Genomic DNA, 18,168 nt, shown 5'->3' on the forward strand with positions numbered 1-18,168 from the left:
TTAATCTAGTCTTTTCAAAATAGGTTATTAAGAGTTAAATATAGGGTATGTCGCGGCGAGTTTCTTTTTAAATAATTAATTTAAACGCGTTTCTTTGCGAATGTCAAACAATCTCTTTGCAAATTCCATTCCCATTGAAACGCGCGCGTCAGCTGATTGCAAAATTTACTTTGTTTTTGGAAGACTCGAAAAATCGTATCGCAACTTTCTTGGAAAAACAATGGATAAACCCACAACCAGCGCTGCTGCCGCTGCGGCACAAGATTCCAACCTTCTTCTGGACTCCCCACAACACGGACCTACGTTGTCCAGCGCCTCCAGTTTCGAGGCACTGACGCGACACGACCCCAATCTCAGTCGTCTTGCCACGAAAATGTTCAACAAAACGGAGGAGTACATCACCCACGAACTGAACGCTCCACTGGAGGACTACAAGCTGTTGGAGGAGATGAACAAGGCAACGATTGCCAAGTACAAGGACATGCGGCAGATTGCCGAGAATTTAAATACTTCGACCAGTGAATTGAGCCTTAAGTTCCAGCAATTAGCTCCAATGATGCAGCAAATCGATGAGATTTCCGACACCGTAGACAAATTGGAAGCGGCGGCCTATAAACTGGACGCATACAGCATAGCCCTGGAAAATCGCGTCAAGTGCGTGCTGCAAAGGAAATCCGCAGGCGGCCAAGTGGCACAATAAGACTTATCTATCAAAAGGGCTGTATGGTACACATTTATTATATTAGGTTCTATGTCAACCAAGTAATAGTTTAAATATAATCGCAATTACGTTAAGGAATATCAGGGGAACTGAAACAAAGGGATATGGTTAACCATAAGCATCATGTTTATAGGTACTTAGTTATATGGTACTCACTTTTGGCCACTGTGCGTATGGAACGAATGAGATTTAGCACCTGGTCCTTGGCCGTAGGGGCTCCAAAATCCTGCTGGCCCGCCTGACGTCCCCAGCCAACTGAAAAGTGTGCCAGAAATTGAACATCGTGGCATTGGGAGCCAAAAATCTCAGTGAGAACTTACACTTGGCCAGAAAGCGCTCCTCGTGCAGAATGCACACTGCGTTCAGGCACAGCAGTGAGGATTCAATCAGGGTCCACAGAGTAAACATATTTGCGCCAAGTTATTCCTATTTACATAAAAATAAACCAAAATCGCCTATAATTGTTGACGTCAGTGATGCCGACTGCCATTCACTGCAAGTGCAGACACAGCTGATTGGTGGCGCTCGGTGTGAATGGTTAAAGCTGATATGAAAATAAATTGCGCGCCAAATGAAAATTCAAATCTGAATCTAGTACTGTTTTTTATTATTTCCTTTATCTAATATTAAACTGCATATTTATTGAGCCCAAGGCAGCACACCCAATGCACATTTGGACCAATCGTAATCTGAAAATAGCAAAGTACAGTAAAAGCTATAATTAATTCATTTTCACATAATGTTTGTTTAAAGCACATTTAAGCAGTTTAAGATACTTACGCTTTTCTAGTTGCCAAACTCCCAAGTCTGATGTCTGCGCATTGCTTTCAGCTGCTTGTCCTAAAAGTTTTTCCAGATAGTCTAGGTTGTAGCTCTCTTCTGAAGAACTATCTTCGTCCATGGGTTCGTCCGGTTCAAATTCCTGCAACCTAGTATCGCAGAGTTTGGTTAAATCCGCAATTTGCGTCTTGCTGAATGGAGGATCTGCCAGCGGTAGTAATCTAAGGAATAGGCAATCTCATTATTGCAAGAGCCAGGAAAGCCACAACAAATTTATGCTTACCCTTTTAGAATGGGCGCTGAGTATTTACTAAATGGAGCAACGCGTTGCATAATAAATTCGCGCTCAAAAACCAAAGACCTGGACTTTTTGGGATTGTCTCCAAAAATAAGGGTAACCGAGGGATCCACATTTGAGTGCACTAACAGACTGCGCATTGTTTTTGAAAGCTTATCTGTGTTAAGGGTGGCAAAATCCGCTGGTTTCAGTTTATCGTTCTGAAAAATAAAGAATATTTAGTATTCATCTTTAGGGAACACCATATTAATACTGACCAAATCCAGTTCCGCTTTGTACATGCGTTTCATACGGAACAGCATTCCAAAGGTTTCCACCATTTTCGTTGCCCAGTAACTGGCTCCCAATCGCCTTTGCTCCGACTCGTTTTCGTTTTCAGTCAGTTGAACTAGGGCCACAAACACTTTTTCGATATATCCCTGCACGGCCAACAACCGGAAGAGTCCCTGTGTGGCTGCAATGAGGGCATCCTCGTTGTCATCGATTTGCAGGCCAACGCCAAGAAAGTATTCCATTTTAAGCAGGCAGTTCGTATATATATCCAGCAAATCCTTCATTGATGATGATTCCTTTTTGACCAGCGCACTTAGATCACTTAACACCGCACTGAGTATTTCTTTTGATGTCTTCGCCTTCTTGCTGGAGGAGTAGACACGAATCTTATTGAATTCGACACTAGATTTTAGCTTGCTGATGGCCTTCAATTTCTCGGCTCCCTTGAAATGGCATTCCAGGGTCAAATCGTAGATCTCTAGAAGATGTGTCACTGCCTTTTCGAACTTAAGCTTGTCCTTGCGTTGCAGTTTCCCGGCATCCAAATTGGACATGGTTTCCTTGTGTGGCAGCCAGTAGTAGGTGCGCAGCCACTCCAGACAATGATCCGAGGTGTTTCGCAGTACCTCCACGGGCGGCAGCTCTTGTCCGTGGGCGCACAAGTGACGCAGATCAACGATGAACGACTGGAGGCCTAGTTCCTTGGCCGTTTCGTACATGCTGGTCATGTTGTGCCCCTGTATTATGGAGGACATAAAGTTGTAGAATCGTGTAAAGGCACTGGCATAGGTTTCCTGTATTTTGGAGCTGCCCTCCCGGTCCTCCAATTGCGCCTGGATCAGCACTGATGTGGCCAATACCGCTGCCGGGCAGAGATTTCCTCTTCGCAGGCCCCATATGCGGATTTTACTGAGTGCTTGACGCCGTGTGTCTGGTGTGTTGGATTTTCCAAACAACCAGTTGTACGTTGTATTGAATTCCAGCCTGAAAACGTAATGTTTGTATCATCGGAGTGGGTTTGTTGTTACATTTGGACTACGCACGTGTCTCGCCAAGGGGTGACCACAGTTCTTTGTTTTACATTTGCTGGCGGTGTGACGGGAGTAACTTTGGCTTTCTGCTGCTTTCCCTTTTCGGGACTTTTCTTTTTTGCCTCAGACTTTTCCTTCTTTGCAACTGCCATGGCAGCCAAGTCCGAATTAATTTAAACAAATTCCGAGCGAAGCAAACCCCGCAAAAAATCACAACAGTTTAAGCAGTGATGAGCTAAATCTAGCTATTAACATGAAGCCCTTGAACAAATTTGTTTGCAGCAAAAATAATTTGAATGCAAAACATCTTACTTGTTAGAGGTTTTCAACCTTGTGTATTTTACTAAATGCGTACGAATCCAGTTATTTTTTTTGTATTTTGCTTTATATCCCCACAAGAATTTTGTTTCGAATCTTTCTAGCCATTGCTACGTTTGCCAACACTACCGGGCTGCGACAGCTGATCGCGCCAACTGGACGCAGCCGGCTCCGCGTGAATGGTGAAATAAAATTGGAGCCAAAAATAATATTTTCTTCTTGATTGTTAAGCCCCCGCCATGACCAACAGCGGCTAATCCGATTTCCCGAAAAGGACGACACTTGTCCTCCGAATACGTAGAAGCTTTAACCGTTTCAACACATGTACGAGATTCAACATCCTGTCATCATCAACAACAACTACAACGTGGTGGACATACTGCATCCGGAGAATAACGAATTTGATGGGCCGTCTGCGGCGCGAAAAATGATTAATGGTTCATTCTCGATGTTCGTGATCTTCTCGTATCTGCAGCTGTTCTACATCCTGGTGGCCGTCTATCTGGCCCTGCATCACGCACACCATCGAAATCTCTGAAGGATCATGTATCACTTCGTATCCGAACAAACGCCGGAGTTGCGGCTCTCAGCGGAGACACTGGTCACGAGCCACGTGACGCAGTACCTCAAGAGCTTCCAGCTGGATGCAGTGCGCTTCGTCTACGATCGGCTGGCAAAGCGCGAGTTCTGCATCTTAAATGATGAGAGTGGTCTTGGAAAAGTCGCCACGGTGGCGGCACTACTAAGTGCGCTTCCACCCGCCAAGAAAACACTTGTGGTTCTCCAGAACGATGAGCAACTGCTCACCGGTTGGCGATTCCATTTGGACACTCTCACTGACCTCCAAGTGTACATCATTCAAGGGGTGCACGGTAATGCCTGATACTTAAATAGATTCGTTGATAAATTGCTACGAGTGTTACTTAAACAAATTGTAAATGATTCACATTTATGATTAATTCCTAATCGTAATTTCACAGCATTTTGAAATAAGGCGATTCCATTTAAATACTATTACTTGACTAATGTGCCATATATGTATTTATTTAATTGCTAAAAATATCTTAGGTTTAGTTGAAGTTTAATTCAACCATCCGTTGTATTTCCCTATTTTATCAAACAACTCTCTGAAAATGTATCTTATAGTTATGATTACTTCACTAACACGTACTTTCCGTCTTTACAGACACCACAGACTCGCCGCACAGCGTTTACCTGGCGAAATGGAGCCAACTACGGAGCATTGGAGATCTCAGTCGCCTCAAGTTCGACTACATTATGGTGGATAATCGGGGGCACTCGCTGAACAACAGCTTTTGTACTTCCATGCTGCTGAAGCAATTCGAGGGACGGGTAAACGTTCTTATCTCTAGTGTTGACATTACGGTGAGGCAATGCATTCATAATTTGGTTTATATCATTTTAGTTTATATGGTTTCTCCCTTTGCAGTCCGACGTGAAGTTGCTCTACAATGTTTTACGACTGGGCGACCGACTAGAGCATCAGTACAAAAGCTTTTCAAGGTTCGATCGCAAATTCCACCTGCCAGATCCAAAGGAGGTATTCAGCAAGCGCATAGATCTCGAGGAATACTACAAGCAGCGCGGATTCCTCAGCGAGTATATCAAGTAGGTGACCCAGTAACCAGATGGATCTATCTTATCTATGCGCAACTCCGATTAGTTTCATTGTTGCACTTGACTGGAATAGTCATGTATTAAAATAACTTGTATAATTTTTAGGGACTTTCGTCTGCGTCGTTTCCGTCATCAATTCGACAAGACCCTGCCACTTGTCGCACCGGAGCAATACAAGCACAATCTGAATCTCTGGTTGGCCTCTAAAAACAGCCAGAGCACATTAAGTGGCTCAGAGGTGTGCTCTACAGTCGCTTCCATAGAAAACAATCCGCCTCAGCAAAATGAAACTGTGCTCGTTGAAGAATCGGATAGGATATCCGAGCATAGCGTAGATGATGTTGTGGCAATGTCACCCCTGATATTTGAGTCCTCCGAATCTGACGATGAACCCATAACCGTAGATCCCGTAGCAAATGAAAACCCGGTATTAGTTGTATCCAGCGATGATTGTGAGATTGTGACTCCTCCAAATACACCGCCGAATCGAACGCCCTTAGTAAATAAATCGCCAAGGACGAAATCAAAGAAGAAATGTAGCAAGAAACCGTCACCGTGCAAAGAAGCAGATCTCACCGATTCCGAAAAGGATGATGAAGGGTTGACAATGCCGCCAAGAAAGAGTACTCGTGCGGCTACCGTTCATTTTACACCCAAGACAAGAAGACTTAATGTGCGACTTTTAAGGGTTTCCCTAGATGCTCTAAGCACACCAGCCCCGTCTGGAGCCACTACTGCGATCATAACGCCCAAAACAGAGCCCTCAGCTAGAAGAAAAAATCGGACAAAACAGCCAATGGATGTGGGTCGCCCAGCTACAAGAGGAATGCAGCGCCTAACACGATCCGCTGAATCAAAAATAAACAGCAAGTACTTGAAGCACCACGTACTTGATGATGCCAAGCGTAACTTTCCAAGAAGAATCAAGGCTGAGGGGAACCAAACACCCAAAACTAGCAAACGAATAGTGAAGCAGGAGTCCAAGGCAAAGGCTAAACCCGAGCAGAAAAAGAAAATAAAGACCGTGGACAAGCCTGCTCAAGAAACTCCGAAACGAAAACCTGGACGTCCGAGAAAGTGCAAAACGCTGACGGAAACTTTAGGGAAGTCAAAGACTAAGCCGAATTCAAAGCCCTTGCCACCTACTCCTCAAGTTCTCAGTGGTAGCTCTTTGTCCTCGGAGTACATGCAATGTGCTCAGCGTATCCCAGACGATTTGGATGCCATTGAGTCACCAGCTTTCCGGGTGCCTTTCACGCCCCAACAAACTCCTATGCTTCTAACCTTGCCGTCTACTCACAATTTGCTTAACGACTCTGAAGTGGTGGCTATTCCGCTTTTCAAAGATCAAGTTGAAACAGTGGTGATCAACAGCTCCCACGATGAGAGTTCCCCGCAGGATCCATCGCAGAGTCGTCGCACCAAGGCGTTAAAAAGAAAACGCAAACCCGACGCGCCTGTCAATTCAAGCTTTGGCGGGGGATTGGGTCTACCACAGGCTAAGAGGAGTGCCACCAACAAATCTCCAGATCTGTTTAGCATATCCTCTGATCTCTCACAGATTCCTCTGGCGCAGCCACGACCCTCATCGCCCTTCGAAGGCTTCAAGATCTTTGGCTCTGAGGTGAAGCAGTTTCAGCAGCAGCATGCGAAAGTAACTATACCAGCGCCAAAAAAGAAGCGAGATCGCTCGTGTTTGGATATCCTAGAGCAAATGTTCGAGCCACGACAACAGCAGTCGTCTAAAACTAGTCCCAAAGTCTTGCCTACCTTGCCACTGATCCAGAAAGATGATGCAACAACTACCTTTACGCAGAGAAGAGTAACTCTCCTGGAAGATGACTTCTTTGAGATAACGAACAATGGGCAGTTTGGCAGTCGCATGAGGTTGAACGCTTCTGGAGAGGTCTCGCCCGTGCAACAGGATCAACAGTCCGTCAGGCCGACGCAGGCCAATAAAATCACAAATTACTTGATTGGTTCTGGAATTACCCAGGAGCGAACGCAGCCTTCTAATGGTAATCGCAACTCCATCGTCGCATCGCTTCGCAAGTCCCCCAAATCCCCGAAACATGGTGCAAGAACCACTCAAGCCACGAAGTTAACGCGCTGGTTTGGCTCGGTCTTCGGAGGAGGAGCCTCACAGACCAGCTCCGTGGAATCGGTTAGCGCACCGAGTACCCCGGTAAATCCTTCCACAAGTGCAGCAGCATGTCAAACGCGAACGGCGAGAAGTGGTGGAGCCACAGGACCCACCAAAAGGAAGCGATTGGAACTGTTCAAGTAATGATCCGGATCAGAACAGCAATCGATTGTGGAGACAAAATCCAATTCGGCAAGGTATCGTCCTGCTTTGTGGATATCAGTAATATTTCCGTGAACGGATTTCTGAGCTATATATTGAAAATGAAACAAAAAACCAAATATTGGGTCGTGAAAATATAACGTATAGTATGGAATCAAAAGCCAAGCAACAGTTAACAGCATCCAAACATGGACGAATGACTATTTAGTAAGTTGTAAATCAAGTAGCGTAGTCCGTCTGAGCCATTAACTAGCCAATTTAGTTAAATTTCTATCTTTTGTGCACATTTTGAAGACTATTTCACGATAAACTTGTAAAGACACTGTATACTATCGGTTATACATTATTGAATAAAGTATCTTGTAAGTAGATATCATTGATAAATTTTTAGTAGACGCGTGCAAGTTCTTCAGTTACTAAAGTTCAGAAGTTTTTATAGTTTCTCATTTCATTTTCCAACATGTGCCCCTGATAAATGCCAGTAGTTAGGCGTGTGCTTAGTTAAATTATTTCAATACGCATTACAAAGTGTATTAAACAATTTTTAAGTAACGAAGAATATCGTTTTTAGGTACAAGTACAATGTAATTTTTTATTTTCATGAAATAAACAAAGCGTTTACATACGAAAACAAAGTATTGCGTGTAAAGTACAGATTTTTGGTAGGTTAGTCAATTACCTATTTATATATATAGCTGCGTCTTGGGATGCTATCCTCTCTGTTTTCCGAATATTATTGTTAGGTTGTGCATCACCGCCTGGCGCTGGAACTCCAGCTCCCGCCTGCACATACCGCCCAAAAATGGCGGACACTGATACTGTATATTCTCCTGGGCAAAGGTATCACCATTGGCGCTCCTGAATGTGAATTCACTTAGTGATTGCACTGCAAAAGAGAATCATTTATGATTACCGAGTGCTTCCAAATCACTTTCTAGCCATCTTACGGCAGTAGAATCCGGCAAAGAAGCAGGTCTCATGCGTGGACTTGATAACATAGGCCACGGGCGATACTCCGGGCATTGACTTGGTGACCACGTATTTGGCCGTGGCCGTATTCAGCCAGTATGGCCAATGAGATAGTCTCTCTGTATACTGCACCGTGTAGCGCCAGTCGTGGGCGTGGCCATGATCAGCGAGGATCTTGAAGTTCAAGCTGTGTGGGATGGGAAATTGTATGGTATCAATTTATTAAAGTAGTGTAAACTGGAGAACGCAGAACGTGCAGAACTAAATTGATCGGAAGTTCGGATAAGGAGTCTCCCTTACATGGTGGGGTTCAGCAGCCGCATCTTGTTAAAATCCGCCACATACTCCCAGACCTTTTCCGGTTGGCTCCGCTTGATAATGCCCTCGATCTGGTACTTCTGATAGCCACTGGAGAACACGAACACATAGAGCAGCAGGGCGACGCTAAAGAGGATCGATGCCCGCTTAATATTCCACAGACGAGGACGGTGCATCATTGGTTGGTTCTGTGCTGGATGGATTTCCGACGACGACTGGCGATTATTGTGTGTACATGTCGGCCTATTCGAATTTCAAATGAACATGTGCTAGAGAATTCACCACAAATATTCTGGATATCAGCCGCAAAGGGGTAAAGAGCGCCAGTTCCGCAGCGCGAAGAGAAAGATAAACAAAAAGGGATCTTAAGTACAGCGGCGGCTGTTTCATTCTTCTTTCGAGGAGAGTTTGGTTGGTATGCAGGGTATACACTTTTGTTGGAGAAATACTTTAGAATGATTACCGAACTGGATCTACACCATAAAGCCATACACCATAACCTCCTTAAGTAAAAAAATGTTAGCCTTTGAATATTTTGTATGGTTTGGGTTGGGTAAATACAAATTAAAAGGCCAGCTAAAATTAGAAAATCTCTTAGAACAGAAACTATTTGAATTTAAAATTTAGATGCTACGATATTTGAATATTTATAGGAGCAACAAATTCGCTTTTCATTGATTTATATCATTATTTTAACTACATGCTAGGCATTACTTCTGTATTTCAAAGTAGCAAGTAGAAAGTAATTAAATGAAATGAAATGGGTCTTAAGCATGGTAAACATTTCATTAATTTGCTGTGCAAGCACTTCCACTTGTTGCCATTCCAAGCAGTCTGATGGGTTTTCGCAGGTCAAAGCTCTGGAGCATCAGCCCCCTGGAGCCCCAACATCTCCCCAATCAACCCCCCAAACGATTTCAAATGCTGCCTAACACTGGCACCAGAAAGCTTTGGCGAATGGCGAAAGCTGCGTCCATATGATCGCCACTCTCCATTTAGTTTATAAACAACGCTCGCCGGGTGCAGTTGAATTCGGAGCGGAGCCCTGGGAATCGGCGGTGTTCATACAGATATAACATAGCCATAGGACTCCCGTGAGCATATGTAATTGCTTATCACAGTCCGGCTGTCCGAAATCGGTAGGTCTCATCGCTCCAACAACAAACGATTCCTCAACAGCTCGTGCCCCCCCGCAAATTGCCGGCTTACGTAAGCCAATTGTAGCCGTTTTGGATTCGTTTTAGCTCAGAGAACATTAATCAATTTAAGAAAACATGCGGCTACTGGCCAGACACGCGATTCGATTGTTGGGTCAGGAGAATCGCGCGGGCGAGGTGGCTTCAATTGCGAGAGGAGGTATCCGGCTGAAGGCCACAACCGGTTACCTGAAGCTGGCCACGGCAAGTGTTCAGCCAGTGGAGCCGGAGAAACAGGTGCAGAGAAAGGTGAGTACTCCGCATTGGTAGATCCAAAGATTCGATTTTGGTTTTGATTTCGCTGATCGGAATTTCCCCAGAACTCGCCACTGACGGATTCCTTTGGCCGACATCATACCTACTTGAGAATTTCCCTAACCGAACGCTGCAACCTGCGATGTAAGTACACGTAGTATCTACATATGCTTTCGACCCTTATCAGTTTTGGCCTGTTATTGTTTTACCTATTTGATAATGCTCGCTATGAAGTGGATCCCAGCCTTGATTGAATAATGTGGCGAAGTTCGAGTCTTAGACACGCACAACTGCGGACATTATAGATATGGAGCACCCATATTGACCCATTTGTTGCCAACTTAGAGCAGATGTTCTAATTTCAGTTTGGGAATTCTATTGTAATCAATTCATTTTGGCGACTCAAACAAGGTTTCTGATTTCAATTGCTGATAGCAAACAATATCCAATTGAAATTGGATAACTTAATGTTGAATTCGAGAAACTTCTATGCTTACAAACATATCATAGTTATGTATTCTTTTAAATAAAATTTGAAATCATGTGTTAACATAAAATACCAATTCCAAAATGGTATTGTGACTATAATGTTTTTATATTTTTAGGCGACTACTGCATGCCCGCTGAAGGCGTTCAGCTGCAGCCCAAAAACAATCTCCTGACCACCGGGGAAATCCTTCGTCTAGCTCGGATTTTCGTGGAGCAGGGAGTGCGAAAAATCCGCCTAACCGGCGGAGAGCCCACGGTGCGGAGGGATATAGTGGAGATCGTGGCCCAAATGAAAGCGCTACCCCAACTGGAGCAAGTGGGAATTACCACCAATGGCCTGGTGCTGACCCGCCTGCTTCTGCCGCTCCAGAGAGCTGGACTAGATAACCTTAACATCAGTTTGGACACGCTGAAAAGGGATCGGTTTGAGAAGATCACCAGGAGAAAAGGATGGGAGCGGGTGATAGCTGGCATTGATCTAGCTGTCCAATTGGGCTATAGACCCAAGGTGAACTGCGTCCTTATGCGCGATTTCAACGAGGATGAAATCTGTGATTTCGTCGAGTTCACCAGGGATCGTCCCGTAGATGTGCGATTCATAGAGTACATGCCTTTCTCTGGAAATAAGTGGCATACAGAAAGGCTTATTTCATACAAAGATACCCTGCAAACCATCCAACAAAGCTGGCCAGACTTCAAGGCCCTTCCCAATGGACCCAATGACACTTCCAAGGCTTATGCAGTTCCGGGATTCAAGGGTCAGGTTGGTTTCATCACCTCCATGACGGAACACTTTTGTGGCACCTGCAATAGATTGCGACTTACTGCGGATGGGAACATAAAGGTGTGCTTGTTTGGCAACAAAGAATTCTCGTTGAGAGATGCCATGCGAAATGAAAATGTTAGCGAGGAACAGTTGGTGGATCTCATTGGGGCAGCTGTCCAGCGCAAGAAGAAACAGCATGCAGGTGAGTTGCGATCCCGAATCAAAAGTAGAAAGTCCTCAGACCTTGGTACTCCTTCGCAGGCATGCTCAATCTGTCGCAGATGGAGAACCGGCCCATGATACTCATTGGCGGCTAGTAGACATACCACACTCTCTTCCCTCTCCCGTTGCAGATGCTGCGCCAAGACTCCATCATCATCTTCATCCTTATTTGTATCACCACGCATATCATACTTCAAGGCTGCAGCTCCAGGCCCGAAATTACAGCCGACTAACCCATGTCGATGGCCAGGGCAAGGCCCAAATGGTGGATGTGGGCGCAAATCCTTCAACCACAAGATTAGCTCGTGCAGAGGCCACTGTCCAGGTCGGTGAGAAACTCACCCAGCTTATAGCCGACAATCAAGTGGCCAAGGGAGATGTTCTGACCGTAGCCCAAATTGCTGGCATAATGGGCGCTAAGCGAACAGCCGAACTGATACCGCTGTGTCACAACATCATCTTGTCCTCCGTTAGAGTGCAGGCCACTCTTCTCCAAACCGAAAAATCAGTGCGGCTGGAGGCATCCGTTCGCTGTTCCGGCCAAACTGGAGTCGAGATGGAGGCACTAACCGCAGTTTCAGTGGCTGCGTTAACTGTGTACGACATGTGCAAGGCTGTTTCCCACGATATCTGCATCACCAATGTCCGCCTGCTAAGCAAATCCGGCGGAAAAAAGGACTTCCGGAGGGATTAGTCGGAAAATGGAATTGTTCCAGAGGTAGAATGAGGTAATCCCTGACTGACCGGATTCCTTTAAATAATTAAGTAGCTAAACCGCGTTACGGGGAATGGAAAATAAACTACTGCTTACTAGATTTACCCACAAATATTAAATTGAAAGACTTTCTAAGAAGCAAGGATACATAAATGTAAACATGTAGAAAAAACACTTCCTAATAGGAAACTAATTTGACTAACGTACCAATACAAATATTTCTGAACAGATGTTTTAAATGGATAATTAGTTGCGTAATTCGAACTTCATTTATGTAGTATTTGTTTCCAGTCAGTGGGGTGGAAATCCAATTGCAGATTTTAAATGAATCACACGACACATGACTAATTTCAATCTGAAGTTTAAGGTCTCTTTAATTCGTGGCCAGAGTGGGTTAAGTTTAAATGGGGGAATTGATGGATAGTGTTGGTGTGAAGGTGCGATTGGAGGCGTGTCGCGAACTGCGCCTTACAGCTAGAAGTACATACAACATTAGAAGTGTTCAATAAACGCGGATTATCGCTCGCAAATCCTGGCAGAGTTCCCTCTCAACATAGACACAATAAATACGGTGTGGTGAGGTAATCAATCGCTCCTAGTTGGACACCAGGACATTACGGTTCTCCGCCTTGCCCTCCGCATCCGCGCCCTTGGCCCCCTCGCCGCCCAGGTGCTCTCCGCGAATCTTGATGTTGTGCTCCTCCTTGAATTTGTTCAGCTCGCTGCCCTTTTTGCTTAGGTCATTAGTGACCATCACGATGGTCTTGGCGATGAAGTCCTTGTTCTCCACCAGCTGCGGCAGTACCTCCTTTACGGTTCTTTCGCACAGCACACCGCCAATTTGACGAAAGCATTTCCGTTCGGGATCTGCCGCCTCCAGAGTTTCTATCACAGTTCTGGGGAGTATTATGGGTTATAACTGGGTGTCAGCAGGGATTCTCCCACTTGCCCAAGGTCCTATCAGACGGTCAACCATCTTTGAGACCCTGGTGACTCACTTGTGTTCCCTCAAATCCATTTCGAGCGTATTTAAACTGTTGGCCAAATTGCGCTGATCATTGCGCAGCTGTTGGAACTGCGCCACAATGGCCTCCTGGCTGAGTGCCGGCTTTGCCGATTCGGTGCTCATCACAATGCTCGCTCTCCAAAAGGACCCCTTCGAAATCTAGGCCTGGATAATCGCTTCAAATACGCGATAATTTGCGATTTTCTTTCAAAATACGACGGCGAACACGAGGACTATGCGAAAAACGTCCTAATAAATCCCAATCGCGTAATGGCAGTGAGACCTTGTATGTAATGTGGCAAAATGGTGTAACTGTAAATGTAAATATAGCACATCTTTCGTTACCTTTATATAAAATAATTATAAATAGTTATTATACAATTATATTATAAATATTTATAAAATAATTATAAATAGATTATACTTGTATATTAATCCTATTTTGGTATTTTAAAATTTTGTTTTTAACTAGTGAACCAGATAATAAAAACTTAATACCATACAAAACTCTAAACCCATTTATAATCAAAGCCAAAGTCGAATATAAAAGTAATTATGGATTAAATTATTAATTTTTGAAATAGGTTTAGGTTTTTAGATTTTAATACAATATATAATGGAATAAAGACAATGAAATTCGTCACTACGTAGGCGACTTTTCCCGGTGAATGCAATCGATAGGCGGGAAACCATATGTTGCCTACGTTTCGCGGTGAATGCCAAATTTGAATACACGTGCGAGTTGTTTCTAACGAAGTTTATTTTATTTAATGATTGTTTCTGATATATAACCATATAAAATCATGCCGGCAGCAGTGGCCACAGGTGTGCAGTTTGGTGGACCGTCCAAAAATAAAAAAGTCGTGTTTAATGAGTCCGACGACGCGGTAGTTAATCAAAACAAAAAAGACTACCCACATAGGCCAAAATTTCAAGGCAAGGAACAGGTGAAAAAGCCGCAGAAAATTAAGTTTGGAGAGGATGGAAAATCGGCGAGTGGTAAATCCTTTAATAAGAACCACCAAAAGCCCGATTTTTCAAAAAGGCCACAGAAAATAAAGTTCGGTGATGATGGAGAACAAGTAACTTCCAAATCGTTCAACCAAAATCATAAAAATGGTCCAAAACCACAGAAAATCCAATTTGGAGAGGATGGAGAAGCTGTACCTCAAAAACCTTTTAACAAAAAGAACTTGAAACATAATGGTCAAAAGTCGGACTTCGTCAATAAAATAAAGTTAACTGATGATAGAGAAGATGAAGTAACTCCAAATTCTTTCAACAAAAAGATGGGACCAGCCAAGAAGTCCCAAAAAATCAAGTTTGGAGACGACGGAGAGTCCACGGAGAACTTCAAAAAGCCTCAACGAATCAAGTTTGATGAAGATGGAGCTGGGAAAAATGTATCCGATAGCGATGGAGACAGTGATGAGGAACTCGGGGACTCCATATCCAAAAAGCACAACAAATATCAGTCAAAAATAGATGAAGACGAGGAGTCCCAAAAGAAGTGGTATCATGTGGTATGTTGAAACTAAACAAAATTCTGTAAAATAAGTCATTTATAGTTAACACTTATGTATCTTAGCATCCCGACTATCCATCTACTGATGAGGTACTGGACATGAAGGAGAACGATCAGCTAGAGCTCTACAATCTCTGCAAGAATTCCTTTGAGGCGGAGAAGATAACTTTTAATAAACGTAAGACCTGCTATTTTCTTAAGTATTAAGAAAAGAATGCTATTATCTTATCTTTAGGCAATCCCTCGGATGCTCGCTGGTTGCAAACCGCTCTGCACAAGGGTACTGCAAAGGATCGGGCCAATGCTGGAGCCCTACTGGTTACGAGCAATCCACTAGGCAATTTGGAAGCATTGACCACTTTAATTGGCTTCTGCAAGATCTCCAACAAGGCCAGCAATGATGTGATTGCAGTGCTTACGGATTTGTGGCAGGAGGTGCTCCTCCCACCAAACAGAAAACTCCTGGCGGTGCACACACGTGGAGCTGATTGGAAAAAGCTGAAAAAGGATGAGAATTTACGCAACGAACAGAAGCGGCGTATTTATGCGTACTGGCATTTCGAAAGCGAATTAAAGGACCAGTACCACGAGTTCTTGAAAAACGTGATGCAGGGCTTGCAGACTGGACAGGAACACAATAAGAACTCCTCCATTGTGGCAGCCGCCAGGCTGCTGGCCTATGCTCCCGAAAAGGAGCAACTGCTGCTAACCATGCTGGTGAACAAACTGGGCGATCCCATCGCCAAGATCGCATCCAAGGCATTGCATCACCTCAGCGAGGTGGCCCAGAAACATCCCAACATGTGCGGCGTCATTGTGGCGGAAGCGGAGAAACTACTTTTCCGCAACAACATTTCCGAGCGAGCACAGCACTTTGCTCTGTGCTTCCTCTCCAGCATCGCACCCTCTGGCCGGCCCGAAGTCTGCACCAAGTTGGTCAATATATGCTTTGCCCTCTTCAAGGTTCTTGTTCAGAAGGGAGCCGTAAATAATAGGACCATGCAGGCCATTCTGCGGTGCTTGCAAAAGGCTATCGTAGAGGCTAAACCGGCAAAGGATAGCAACGGTGAATTACTCACCAAGGAAATGCAGGACACCATCTACCGGTTGGTCCATTTGGCGGACATCAGGGTCGCTGTACAGACTCTCGGTCTGCTGCTGCAACTGGTTGCAGTTAAAACTGAGAAATCGGATCGGTTTTATAATGCTTTGTACGTAAAGCTGTTGGATTTGAACCTCATTAATGTGGGTAGTAAAACGGCGGCTCATCTACTGCATATTGTACATCGTGCCATCCACATCGACAATCATGTGGCCAGGGCCCAGGCATTCGTGAAGCGCCTGCTGCAGTTGACTCTATACACTCCTCCCCACATTGCAGCAGGTTGCTTAATCGTCATCCACAAGTTGCTGCGCATGCGCCGTGAGCTAATTGGCGGCACCGGAGCTTCAGAGGAAGTGGAAGAAGGTTCCAAAGTTCTCATACCAGTCAGTGCGGATCTGGACAAGTTCGGTAGCGACGATGAGGAGATCTACGAGGATGTCAAAGAGGAGGCAGATAATACTAAAGCCTCCAATTCATTGGAAGAGAAGGCAGAGGATGGTGTCAAGTCAGGTGCATCCTCGTGGCATCATGCCAGTGTGACTGCCACAGAAGCCAAGGTGCGGGATATTGATTCCTGTAAGTACGATCCATACCATCGAGTGCCCGCTTTTGCAGGAGCTGCCTATGCGCTCCGCTACGAACTATTGCTGCTACGGCAACACTACCATCCCACCGTTCAGGTCTTCGCCGAGCAGATCCTTCAGCGTGAGTATTCCTTGTGGTTTCCTTTCATATCCTTTTGTTAACTTTTCGCTTTCTTTAGAATCACGCATTGATTACTATGGTGATCCGCTCAGAGATTTCGGACTACCACACTTTTTGGAGCGTTTCGCCTTTAAGAATCCGAAAAAACTGGAAGCTTCACAAGCGGCCGAAAATGCTACTGTGGCACACAAGCGATACATGGCTCATGGAGCGCGGGGAAGACCAGTAAAATCCTTGACCAAGGCCAACTGCACCGAGGACGAGATGTTCATCTTCAACTTCTTAGAGCATAAACGCAGACAGGCGGAAATTGTGGCGCAGAACAAAAAGCAAAAGGAGGTAAAGGAGGCCCCAGAAGAGGGAGACGATGGCGAAGGTGGAGAAGAATACCTGAAGGAGGGCGAAGTAGATGACGATGAGTTCGAGGCCTATTTGGATGGGTATTTCGGCAAGAAGTTCAAGGAAGGTGTCGACGAAGAGCAGGATGAAGAGGAGCTAAACTTCCTGCAGGAGCTGGGCGGCGAAATGAAGAAGGATAAGTCCAAGGACAAGAAAAAGAAGAAGCTAACTGACAAGGAGGAAGATGACATGGATGATATAGATGACGACTGGGATGATGACGACTTGGCAGAAGATGAGGACGATGAAATGGAAGGCGAAGATCAGTCCGATGATGAAACGGGTTCAATTGATTTGGAACCACTTGACGACGACGACGACGATGATGATGAAGGCTCGATTTCAGAAGGCGGCCCAGACGACAGTGATTCCAGTGATGCTCCTGAGAGTCCAGACGAAGAGGATGACGACGAAGATGCACCACCGCGATCCAAAAAATCACGCAAAGATTCCAGCGACATGGTGGGAGGACGAACCTTTGCCAAAACACTCAAACAGAGTCACGGTAAGATATCGATTAAGAATTCATTGCTCGTCATGAAAGTAATTGTTTTTTTTCAACATCGTTAGATATGTCCTCTCTGTTTGCTGCCGCCGATGACTTCTCTTCGCTGCTGGAGGAAACGGCTAAGGCTAAGGGTCAGGGAACCAGCAATGCTGTTTTCAACAAGGACAAGTCCTCCGACAAACAATTGAAATGGGAAGAAAATCGACGATCGAACTCCAAATCCTATAAGGGCAAGAAGTTTGCCGGCAAACCAGCGGCCAAAGGTGGTAGACCACAGAAAGCGGGCAAGAAGCGGAAACACTAAACTAAACTCGATTATCAAACTCTACTCCATGTAAATGGTTAGATTTGTAAATATGCAAACGCAAGATTAAAACCAATTTTTATTAAGTTAAAACGTACTCTCCTTTTGCTTATCATTTGAAATGCTTTATTTTAACTGCATTTTGATATCGGTTTTATGTACAGACTTTGGTGACTTAACCGCTAGCAACTAGTTTCAAATTCATCTCCTTGCCTCAATGTATCTTCAAAGTTAATCGAACTCCTTCGGTTGTTTGGTTAACATAACTATCCGTAATCCATATAACGCTTTGGCCGAACTGTAAAAATCGAGTTCAATACGA

The 18,168-nt window shown here is 44.7% G+C and overlaps 9 protein-coding genes across 11 annotated transcripts; 5 read left to right on the forward strand and 4 right to left on the reverse strand.

Annotated features, from left to right (window-relative positions):
• The first annotated feature begins 104 nt into the window (after positions 1–104).
• Positions 105–799, forward strand: LOC6544010 (biogenesis of lysosome-related organelles complex 1 subunit 2). The gene has a single exon (XM_001972293.3). The coding sequence runs from the start codon at positions 221–223 to the stop codon at positions 698–700; it is 480 nt and encodes a 159-aa protein (XP_001972329.1). The 5' UTR covers positions 105–220; the 3' UTR covers positions 701–799.
• On the reverse strand, positions 721–1,249 carry LOC6544011 (immediate early response 3-interacting protein 1). Its single transcript, XM_001972294.3, has 3 exons — positions 1,042–1,249; positions 878–976; positions 721–810 (listed from the first exon to the last, which is right to left on the reverse strand). The coding sequence occupies exons 1-3, from the start codon at positions 1,127–1,129 to the stop codon at positions 755–757; spliced, it is 243 nt and encodes an 80-aa protein (XP_001972330.1). The 5' UTR covers positions 1,130–1,249; the 3' UTR covers positions 721–754.
• Positions 1,250–1,312: 63 nt separating this feature from the next.
• LOC6544012 lies at positions 1,313–3,556 on the reverse strand. The gene is made up of 5 exons (XM_001972295.3): positions 3,116–3,556; positions 2,057–3,056; positions 1,785–1,999; positions 1,502–1,722; positions 1,313–1,410 (listed from the first exon to the last, which is right to left on the reverse strand). The coding sequence occupies exons 1-5, from the start codon at positions 3,253–3,255 to the stop codon at positions 1,361–1,363; spliced, it is 1,626 nt and encodes a 541-aa protein (XP_001972331.1). The 5' UTR covers positions 3,256–3,556; the 3' UTR covers positions 1,313–1,360.
• LOC113563889 lies at positions 3,536–3,990 on the forward strand. The gene has a single exon (XM_026976821.1). The coding sequence runs from the start codon at positions 3,744–3,746 to the stop codon at positions 3,957–3,959; it is 216 nt and encodes a 71-aa protein (XP_026832622.1). The 5' UTR covers positions 3,536–3,743; the 3' UTR covers positions 3,960–3,990.
• Positions 3,956–7,731, forward strand: LOC6544030 (protein suppressor of underreplication). The gene is made up of 4 exons (XM_001972297.3): positions 3,956–4,293; positions 4,608–4,807; positions 4,872–5,050; positions 5,165–7,731. Exons 1-4 carry the CDS (start codon positions 3,966–3,968, stop codon positions 7,344–7,346), a joined length of 2,889 nt encoding a protein of 962 aa, XP_001972333.1. The 5' UTR covers positions 3,956–3,965; the 3' UTR covers positions 7,347–7,731.
• A 250-nt stretch (positions 7,732–7,981) lies between these two features.
• LOC6544031 lies at positions 7,982–8,897 on the reverse strand. Its single transcript, XM_001972298.3, has 3 exons — positions 8,634–8,897; positions 8,312–8,520; positions 7,982–8,250 (listed from the first exon to the last, which is right to left on the reverse strand). The coding sequence occupies exons 1-3, from the start codon at positions 8,828–8,830 to the stop codon at positions 8,075–8,077; spliced, it is 582 nt and encodes a 193-aa protein (XP_001972334.1). The 5' UTR covers positions 8,831–8,897; the 3' UTR covers positions 7,982–8,074.
• A 713-nt stretch (positions 8,898–9,610) lies between these two features.
• On the forward strand, positions 9,611–12,535 carry LOC6544032 (molybdenum cofactor biosynthesis protein 1). 3 transcript variants are annotated; one of them, XM_026977261.1, is made up of 5 exons: positions 9,611–9,790; positions 9,876–10,096; positions 10,168–10,246; positions 10,708–11,559; positions 11,711–12,535. In XM_026977261.1, the coding sequence occupies exons 2-5, from the start codon at positions 9,926–9,928 to the stop codon at positions 12,271–12,273; spliced, it is 1,665 nt and encodes a 554-aa protein (XP_026833062.1). In that variant the 5' UTR covers positions 9,611–9,790; positions 9,876–9,925; the 3' UTR covers positions 12,274–12,535. The 3 variants fall into 3 exon arrangements, with proteins under 3 accessions (XP_026833062.1, XP_026833064.1, XP_001972335.3); XM_001972299.3 differs by having other exon boundaries at positions 9,748–9,790; positions 9,896–10,096; XM_026977263.1 differs by having other exon boundaries at positions 9,611–10,096; positions 11,619–12,535.
• A 107-nt stretch (positions 12,536–12,642) lies between these two features.
• Positions 12,643–13,608, reverse strand: LOC6544034 (probable prefoldin subunit 2). Its single transcript, XM_001972301.3, has 2 exons — positions 13,293–13,608; positions 12,643–13,190 (listed from the first exon to the last, which is right to left on the reverse strand). The coding sequence occupies exons 1-2, from the start codon at positions 13,421–13,423 to the stop codon at positions 12,890–12,892; spliced, it is 432 nt and encodes a 143-aa protein (XP_001972337.1). The 5' UTR covers positions 13,424–13,608; the 3' UTR covers positions 12,643–12,889.
• Positions 13,609–13,976: 368 nt separating this feature from the next.
• LOC6544035 (uncharacterized protein F23B12.7) lies at positions 13,977–17,943 on the forward strand. Its single transcript, XM_001972302.3, has 5 exons — positions 13,977–14,823; positions 14,889–15,003; positions 15,061–16,635; positions 16,694–17,539; positions 17,605–17,943. The coding sequence occupies exons 1-5, from the start codon at positions 14,104–14,106 to the stop codon at positions 17,844–17,846; spliced, it is 3,498 nt and encodes a 1,165-aa protein (XP_001972338.1). The 5' UTR covers positions 13,977–14,103; the 3' UTR covers positions 17,847–17,943.
• The last annotated feature ends 225 nt before the right edge of the window (positions 17,944–18,168 follow it).

Source organism: Drosophila erecta, unplaced genomic scaffold (genome assembly GCF_003286155.1).
Source record: "Drosophila erecta strain 14021-0224.00,06,07 unplaced genomic scaffold, DereRS2 tig00000021-arrow-pilon, whole genome shotgun sequence".
Classification (NCBI taxonomy): Eukaryota; Metazoa; Arthropoda; class Insecta; order Diptera; family Drosophilidae; genus Drosophila; species Drosophila erecta.